This window comes from Chelonoidis abingdonii, chromosome 8, assembly GCF_003597395.2.
Source record: "Chelonoidis abingdonii isolate Lonesome George chromosome 8, CheloAbing_2.0, whole genome shotgun sequence".
Classification (NCBI taxonomy): Eukaryota; Metazoa; Chordata; order Testudines; family Testudinidae; genus Chelonoidis; species Chelonoidis abingdonii.
Genome location: NC_133776.1, coordinates 28,752,964 through 28,762,337, shown reverse-complemented (window position 1 = coordinate 28,762,337; position 9,374 = coordinate 28,752,964). Strand labels below are relative to the sequence as shown.

The 9,374-nt window shown below is 43.7% G+C and overlaps 1 protein-coding gene across 1 annotated transcript; it reads right to left on the bottom strand.

Annotated features, from left to right (window-relative positions):
• Nucleotides 1-564: 564 nt before the first annotated feature.
• Nucleotides 565-7,954, bottom strand: PFN2 (profilin 2). Its single transcript, XM_032806223.2, has 3 exons — nucleotides 7,613-7,954; nucleotides 4,957-5,149; nucleotides 565-2,587 (listed from the first exon to the last, which is right to left on the bottom strand). Exons 1-3 carry the CDS (start codon nucleotides 7,742-7,744, stop codon nucleotides 2,490-2,492), a joined length of 423 nt encoding a protein of 140 aa, XP_032662114.1. The 5' UTR covers nucleotides 7,745-7,954; the 3' UTR covers nucleotides 565-2,489.
• Nucleotides 7,955-9,374: the final 1,420 nt, after the last annotated feature.

Genomic DNA, 9,374 nt, shown 5'->3' with positions numbered 1-9,374 from the left:
TGGGTGTTAAACTGTTTGACATGTTTGCTCTAAGAGCAGTGTGGATTTGTACAGAGGGTTAGCTCTTATACTAATGGATACATTAGTATAGCACTGGTCACATCCAGCCTGTTTTAAAGGAGTGTAGGTTGCAACAAGTGGTTATGCATTCACATACCATTGAGGAGGCTTGGGTAGACAATGTTTAAACAACATGCCTAACAGTAAAGAGAAACTGCCATGAGATCTGCTGGATTAGTGACGTTAATAACACTAGTTTCCCTTAGTTAAAGTATCCCCTTCTACCATACAAGACTTTGAAGAAGCAAACATGAAGACTATTAGAGCTCTTGCTATGACTTAAGTTCAATAAGTGGCTAAGTCAGTTTAGTGTTCTAAACAGTCATCTTTACAGCAAAAGGACTAGTACATCAGTACAGTAATGCTGTTCCACAAGTTTATAATTCCTGCAGAGCTGAATTACATTTTGAGAAACACACAAACACAAAGTTAGTGTAGTAAGCTACATGATGAAGTATATTGCTTCGGAAAAGTCTGGTGCATAAATAAGTTACAAGAGTCTGATTTTATTTGGTTGGAATAAATTTATTTCGTCTGTAAACAAGGTGTTTAATAGTTATGGCATTTTTTGAAATGCATATTAAATCAGATGAGTTAGACTGTATCCCAGATGTAAAAGTGCAGGGAAAGAAATGGACAAATCAGCAACAAGAATTTGTTTAAATCTGTACATTATCCACAAGGCCCAAATAATAGAAGCAAATACTAGAATGTCCCTAAAGTAGTGCCATTCAAAGGAAATCCTTATAGTCAGTTAAAATCCATCTCACAATAGCAACAGTTCATTTTTTTTTAAAACAATAGTATGGCACAGAATACATATTAAAAAATTCATCACAAGACAGCCAAGTCAGTTACTCCAACCAATACCATCTCCCATTTATTCTTTTGTATACAGAGTTCTGCAGTTCTCTTTAAATGGACATACAAGTTTGTACCGTGCTTGAATGGACAGTTTGGTTACACATTTTAGATGACTAGTGCACGAGGCAGTTTACTCCACAATTTCTGCAGCAAGGATGCAGCAGGCCAAATGACTATTTCAACTTTGAAACAGTATCATTTTAACAATTTTAAACTTATGAACTACCACCCCTCACATAAACATTGGTATTAAAGCAGCATGTTTCTTTACATTATCAGTTAGATCTGCCAGAAAGACTGGAGTATAGGCTATCAGTATATAGCTGAAGGTGGCAGTTTTCCACAATGACCCTGTAGTTTCATATAAAACTCCAAGCTGCAAATTAAAAATTGGTCCTATGAAAAACTGAAATCGGACACACTCCAGATGGTTATGCTGGGATATCTAATGTCCACAATGGCAGCTTTTTATAATTCAACTACAGAACTGGAGCTGGCAAAAAAAAAAAAAAAAGTGCCTGAGCTATTGCAATGATGGAATGTCCCTAGGTATTCATTCAGGACAGTGGTTGTAAGATCATGAAGAAAATGCATCTACATCTTTTGATAGTTTTGCAGTTGCACCCATTAAGCAGTGTGTGCTTCAGACACTATGAAGAGTTTTGTAAGTTTGCAGTGAAGTGCAACAACAAAACTAATGAAACACAATAGCTTTTGAGCGCAAATTGGTTAAACAAACCAGGCACTGTATAAAAATAGGTGGAAGCAAACAAAATGTGGATGAAAGAGTAGACAGGGAGAGAAGTAAAGATATGCATGCACTTCCCCCGCAACCATGCTCTACAAAAGGAAGACTAAATGAGCTGTGTAATTGCTCAAAGTGCTGAAGAGACATTGATCAAATTAGATTGTACAATCGGCACCTTGTTTAGTGTTTAAATTGTTTTAGTTGTCAATATCGTATTAATTGCTAAGACAAAGCAAAGCCTAGACTTGGCATTCTCTCCCTCCTAAAACATTTTTCAAGGTATCATGCATATCATTTTTATGCTGCAAAATGGTGCCAGATATGGGACTTGGTTACATACAGTGGTTAACATACAAATGAACACGAGGGTAACTGGAATCGTGATATTAGAAAAAAATGGATAAATAAAAAAACAAAAAACATAAAACAACTACCATCTACAGTCTGGTAGCACAGTGAACATAACTGGTTGGTGATGAAGACAGTTGCTAGGTGGATGGGGAGAGGCTGCTTAGATGTCAGACCTCCTCAGGTATAAAGCCAGTTCATATGCTTTCTTGTTCAGTGTCCCTCCATGGACACCTTCCTTTCCCATAACTATAACCAATGCTGGAGTACACAATGAAACAAAACAGAAATGAACAGAATTAAAGAAAAAAACACCTTTCCCCACCAACAAAGGGATACAAAGGAGACACAGGTTCATACCCCATCATCCTGCATTGCTAATAAAGTTTCCAGAATGTAAGGTTTAAAGCTCACTGCCAGGAAAGTTTAATAGCAATTTTCCCCTAATACTCAACAGTCTGCCTAGCAACTAGAACCCAGAGTCTCTCAAGTATTTTGCCATTGAGTATGCCTTCTTATTCAATCCGCCTCCATGGACCCCTTCTTTGCCCATTACAAAGACCAAGACTGAAAGAGAAAAGAAAAAAAAAAAAGGTTTTAAAGGAGTGTGTTAGGCAAGGAAATAATGCAAGTTTTAATCAGATATTGCAATAAGTACACAAATTCAAGTTTTAATGGTTGGCTATTAAGCTGGCTTTACAGGAGCTTTCTAAAGTACAGATGTAGACAGGGTTGGGAGACAGTATCCTCTATGACTTCAAAGATGGACAAGTTGTGTGCTAGCCATAAGACTTTTCAAAAAACCTGAACATATGCTGTAACTTCCATTTTAAAAATAAAATGTATCATGGTGCATGTTACCATCTGACCTCTCTGACCAGGAAACCCTGGGTACATCTTATAAGGTAGACAAAGAATGATGTAAAAAGGAGAAAGGTAGCAATGTCAGTAGACATAGGAGATTCTAGTATTTTTAGACTAGAGATTAAGTTCAGAGTGGTAATGGGTACATTCCAACTTTATCAAGTGTGTTTTGTTTGGCAGTTTATTGGTAAACTTTAAGTAACTTTTAAGTAGAAGTCTGTATTTATGACACTACTGTAAGAGTAAAGCAACAACTCAGTTCTGGGTGAAATGTTGAGTCCCTCCTTCCATTATAGTGCAATTAGCTTTCTGTATGGAGTAAAGTAATTCTGAGCTGATTTTAAATCTAGTTTCCCCTTTCCCTCCACAGTAAGTTGAATACAAAAATAACAATGTTGCTTTACTGAGAAGAGTTTCCTACAGAACTGTAGTCAATAGAACATTACATGTCATGAGGCTTTATGTGCTAACTGCCACCAGATGTCACTAGAACAGAATACATGTAAACTTGGAAGGATTAGATTTTTGTAAGTAAAGTTGGTAAACGTCTATTTCATCATCCACACAAGCCAGTGAAATACTATTTCCATCAATAAATGAGATTTACAGATAGACAAAGAAAGAAATATTATTTAAGAATGAATTAAGAGTTTGATATGGGCATATTTTCTTTGCATATTTTGACGTGATGTTGACAATTTGTGTTTTAACATTTATAACGCTAATTTTTTGAATTTACTAACATTAAATAATTCTGTCTCCCCTCATTGTGTGACCCTTCCATAATTTTACACAACTGAAAACATTTAAATCAATTGAAAAAAATGCTTTAAAGTAAACAATGAAATTCTAAAAAATAATCAAATTATGCCAAGAATAATGACATGTTACAAATTTTGCTTCACAAGAACACTGGCTCATTTTAATTGTGCTTTGAATTAGGAATGGTGAGACAGGAATCACTGCAACATAGATACGTTTTGCCTAGGTGCGGGTATACAGCAGAACATCACTAAGACCAGATCATAAGGGGACATATCTTAAATAATGTAAACTTCAAAATCTCTATAGTAAACAATTATCTAGATAGGAATACTATTTTCCTCATGAGAAAAGGAAGAGAATTAGTTACAGTCATGGCCCAAGCAGCACAGAAATCTTTACCTATTCCATTTGACTGTATTGTTAAAATACTTGTAACAGCTCCATAGTCTATGTAAAAATACACATTATGGCAAAGTCTCTGTAGCTATATTTTGTTTATACATTGACCTTGGTCCCTAACATACCAAGTCTACAACAGCTAACAACAGAATGCACAGATAACGTCTTGGATGTCCTCATGTTGCTTGTACCCAGTATTTTGAGAGAAGTTTCTTTTGGAATGGAGTCTAGCTCCTTGTAAGTAAGGTGTATTTTATAGATGCTTAGATGAAATGCACAAGTAGTTAGACGAACTTCATATAAATAGCCTGCAGCTACCCAATTGGACAGAATTCATTCACTGCCTCAGAATCAGACTTCCAAGGTTCTCAACAGGGAATTGTAAAGAGTTAGTGTAAAACTTATGATTCAAAATAGGTAGCTCCATACAAGACATTCAAGTCTTTGTGGAAGAAATTTTAGTAGAAGTCACTTTAGAGCAAGTTTATGCTGAACAAGGTATTTCAATAGGCTATAACAACATCCACCATCATTATGACCCTATGCTTTGGACTCCAAACATTTTAACTGCAATATACCCAGTGCAAATGAGTGACAGACTACGTTTAATCCAACTGATACACAAGCTGCACTAGCTTGTTAAAATCTGTAGGCACAAGTAACCAGTTGATAAAGATAGTTAAATCACAAACTGTGGTCATTCATCTAGGACTGCTAGATACGGAGCTAGTCCTGGAAAATAGATGGACCACAATTACACCAAGGTTGCATTGTGGAAATTTAAAAAAAATAAATCTTTTTATGCAGATTAATGTAAGTAATTTAATGATTAGAGCCCAGTTTTGAAGGTTGCATTCTTGTTTTGCTAGTTTAAATTTCTGGGGGGGAAAAAAAAAGTTATAGCTTACCTCGACCAGCTCTGCCTACAGCAACATTGTATGTTGGCTCGCCACCATGACTCTTTGTCCTGATGTCCATTGTGCATTCACTATCAACATACAGGCTATCTCTGATCACAGAGCACTTCTTTGCACCAAGAGTCAGACCGTTGGTGAAGAAACCCTCTCGGTCTTTTCCTACAATCATATCTATTTCTACGGGCTGTTAAAAAAGAAATTCAGTATTATATAGAAAGCTCTCACAACTACCTTTCACAGAAGACATTGGATTTCATGTACTTTAAATGAAGTAGCTTACAGATTAATTTCCACTCAAAAGAGACTTGTCACCAGCAAAAAGATTTGAAAGGGACACTCAAGCTTCTCCTAAAACAAGACATTTCGGAATTGAGTGTTTTGTTATTCACAGCTATATTTTAATTAATTTAGTACCATTTTCAGTGAACACAAGTGCTGTTTTAAGATATTTCAAATATAAAGTTATAGATTAAGTCTGCAATACTGGTCAGATCTAGAAGTTGGATTCCAGTAAGTCGTCTTTTTGAAGAAGGCAATGTGATGTCATCAGGCATTTTGCTAACCACGGAGCCATTTATTTTAGTAAGTGAATGAATCAGATTTTTATTACTTGATAATGAGGTACCAAAAAAACCTTCAGGACCATGTCTAGATAACAATGATGCAGGTGTGTTCCCCAGTCCCATCTGCCTTAACAACAATTGGTGGGATATTAAACTCCTCCCAGGTCAGCAGCCACAGGTCTCTGAAAGACCAAATAACTATGTTTCTAATGCAAAATGTAGCCAAACTGATGATGCACAACAATGTTCAACTCTGCACTTTTCTAGGCAAGAAATGTTACATAATATCATGCCTAAAATTCAGTGACTCAGACAGTAAACTCAGATACATAAAGCCATAGCTCCAGCACACACATTGGTCTCTCAGTATCCTAAAAAGTAGGGGAGGGGATCACAATGCTAAAGTGACCCCTTTGTGCACAGGGAAATTGTGTGGTCTAGTCCCTGCCGGAGCCCAAGACAGATTGCATTTAGAAAGGGGTCAGGCCACATTAACCCTCCACGCCTTTCACCCACAAAGTCTGTGCCCCCTCCATGGGGGAGTCTCCGTGCAGCACTGCTTTCAGGATAGAGGAGGAGGTGGGGTGGGGTGAAGGCAAGACAGGAGCAATGTGCTTCCTAACAGTAAGAAAGCAAGTAAGGAGGTGGGAGGCGTTGCCCTCCAGAACTGCACTGTCATAGCAGGCCCTGGCTATTTCCAATCACAAACCGGGACTCTGCCAGGCCACATCTTAGCAAGGCACAAAGACACCTAGGGGAGGGGACTCGGTCAGCAGCTGGAAATCCTCAGGGCACCACTAAATTAACCATCTTCAGGAAGGGCAGGACTGGTTTCCCCAGTGAAGAGGTGGCCTGTATGGCTACTCCCCACTGACATCACATTCTATGAAGGGGTATGATGAGGAGGGGGTGCTGCTGTGGCCATGCAATGAGATCACTTAATTATGGAGGTGGAAGGAGAAAGCTTTTATGCAGGAAAGCTACCTTTGCATACCAAGGCTACCAGCAAAGAGGGACCTAAGGAGGAAAAGGAGAACTGGCAAGCACAGGAGCCACGTTGGAGGATGGGAGCGTGTGCGGGGAGCACAAATCCAACAGGAGCCAAGCCCTCCTCTCCCCAGAGAAAGCAGTAGCCTTAAATTCCCGTGCAGAAGACAGAGACCTACAGGATGGATTTGCAAGGGGAAGGTGCATAAGTCTGCAGCAAAACGTGCATCATAACACAAGGTTATAATCAAAACATGCTGTTCAGCACCACCCACCAATATAGGTATGGCCTAAAAGGGCTCCCAGCCCCTGATCCTTAAAGGTTTCCAACCCCTCCCCTGGGAACAGGGCCCTTCCTTCAGAAGATCTGAGCCGTGGGTGAGAAGGGGGCTGTGCTGCAGGAACAGGGATGATTAATACCTCCGAGGAGGACAGACGGGGAGGAAAGGACAGAGAAAAGGGAAGGGAAGGGAAGGGAGGGGGAAAAAAAAAATCAATGGCAGTGCGCCATCTTGGAGATGAAAAACATGAAGCCAGCGGCGAGGATTCACGAAGGCCTCCTACGCCGAGTACGTAAGTCTGTCCGCAGCAAGGAGGCCTGGGCGCAGGGAACCCTACGCCAAGTCTCCCCCGTGCCCGGCCTTTCTCTCCTCCTCCCTCCGCCGCATTGCCGGCTCCTGCTCAGCCCGCGCGGGCAGCTCCCAGCAGCCCGGCGCCGCGGCCCGAGCGGGGGTGACGAGCCGGGCCAGTCCCCGCTGCCCTCGCCCAGCGCTCACATAACGGTCCCCGCTGACCGCCAGACTCGGCGCTACCAGGAAAGCGCCAAAAACCAGCAGCGCCCTGGGGAGCTCCCGGCTCCTCACGCCGCCCGAGCTGCGCCCCACACGGCCCGGAGGGGGCGGGGGGCTGCGGTGGGTACAGCTGGCGGGGGCGGGACCCCCAGTGGTCGCTGGGCTCCTGCCCGCGGGCGTCAGGGGCACCCGGCGGCGGCTCTTTGCTGCATCCCCCCCAGGCGCGCCGAGCCGGGCCGGGCTAGAGCCGAGCCGGGCCAGGCCAGGCGGGAGGCTCGCAGCCGGCGCGGGGGCCGCGGCCCTTACCGTGATGCTCTGGAAGATTCCCCCGGCCGTCGCGGCCCAGACGTACTTGGCGTCGCAGTAGCCGACAATGGCGGCCTCCTGGCAGCAGCCATCGCACATCAGGTTGTCCACGTAGCTCTGCCAGCCGGCCATCGTCTTCGCCTGGCGCAGTCGGGCGGAGGAGCGGAGGGCGGCGGCGGCGGCGGTCTCACAGGCGCGCGCGAAGCGGCAGCCGAGCCCTGCAGCGAGCAGCGCGCGCCCGGCCGGCCACGAGGAGAGGAGAGGGGAGGGGGCGGGGCCGCCACCGCTGCGCTGTTGCTGCTCCCCCTCCCCTCGGCCGCCTCTCTCCTAGCCGCCGCTTCACGAACAGCGGACGGGGGAGGGGAGGAGTGGGTTGGAAGAGAACGTTCAGGTGCTGCGTGGATCCTTCCGCCGCAGGACGGACCCGGCGGAGGGATACTTTTGGGGAGGGGGCAGGCGGCCAGGCAGACAGACAGGCTGCTGATGCTGGCAGCCGGGCAGGTTGACGCCGGCGGGCGGTGGCGACTCGTGGCAGCTGCCTGCAAAGCACGGGGGTGGGGGCGCTTGTCCCCTCGTGCGCTCGCCAGTGGGTCTGCCTGGCGCGGCTCGCGGCTCCCGAGCAGCCTGCCCAGCCTGCGAGGAGGAGAGTCAGTGCTGGGGGCGGCTCGGATCGCCCATCTCCCCGGGCAGTGGTTTCCACTTCCCCCTGCACGGGGTGATAGATGGCGAGCTGGGCACCTGTATTGCAAACGGATGGCAAAGGAGGAGAGAAGAGCCTTTTCGTGGCACTGATTGCGGTACTGGGGGCGTTGCTCTGAGATCTCTCTCTGTAGGAGAGATGAGCCTTGCCCGGGAGGCAGCAGGCATCGGTGTCTCTAGCGTTATCCTTACTGGTCAGACCTTTCACACTAGACAACAAACCTGCCTGGAATCCCGAACATGCTTGTTGGGATTACGGACCAGAGTCTTGTTTCAGCTGTTAACCTCGTGCGTATGAGTAACTGCGCTGCATCACTCCAGTGGATTTACAGCAGTGTAACAGCGCAGAATTTAACCTCTATATTTAGTCATTGAGGGAAAGTAGATTATTATTGGTTGAGCTTGCAATTACTTCATTGACGGTTTAAGACAGTTGCAGTGATGATTTTTGCATATTACGGAGTGACTGGTTTTAACATAAAATGTGGGGCTTGAAATTTGCCTGTCGAAACTTTGCCTGTTATCACAAAACCAAAGGATGTGAGAGTGGATTGCCCGTAAAGATGATGAAAGCTAAATTATTACCTTTTTATTCTGTTATATTTATCTGAGATTCCTTGTTTCTTATCTTAGTCTTTTGGAAAACTCAACTTTGTCTAGGTGAGATTTCGAAGAGTATATTTCATGCCATAAGAAACATAGAGGAAACATTTTATTTGGAAACAGGCATATTATAGAGTAGTATACCCACTCCAGAGTTAAGGTTTCATCTGAGTTTGTATTATAAACTCAATTTTTGCTATCGCCCCCAAAATAAACGGAAATCCCCAAATAAAGTAGTATTCCCTTTACAATTGATAAGTTAGATCTGGAGTGGGTGTTCAATTTTTCTACCAAATTTGAAATGAATTAGGTAAGAGATTCCTGAATTATAACTATTTTAACTTGTGTCCATTAAAAAAACCTGCTGTCTGATATTCACCAAAGATGCATCTGCACTAGTGGTACCAATGATGTAAACTAGCGTATACCACGTCCAGGTGTACCCCCATCTGATGCCCAT

What these genes read in the sequence shown, in the direction of transcription:
- PFN2 (XM_032806223.2), bottom strand. Translation starts at nt 7,744, where the DNA reads ATGGCCGGCTGGCAGAGCTACGTGGACAACCTGATGTGCGATGGCTGC. An exon ending in GAATCTTCCAGAGCATCACG is followed by an intron (nt 5,150 to 7,612) that starts GTAAGGGCCGCG and finishes CTTTTTTAACAG; the next exon opens with CCCGTAGAAATAGATATGAT. An exon ending in TGTAGGCAGAGCTGGTCGAG is followed by an intron (nt 2,588 to 4,956) that starts GTAAGCTATAAC and finishes TTTCTCTTTCAG; the next exon opens with TCTTGGTCTTTGTAATGGGC.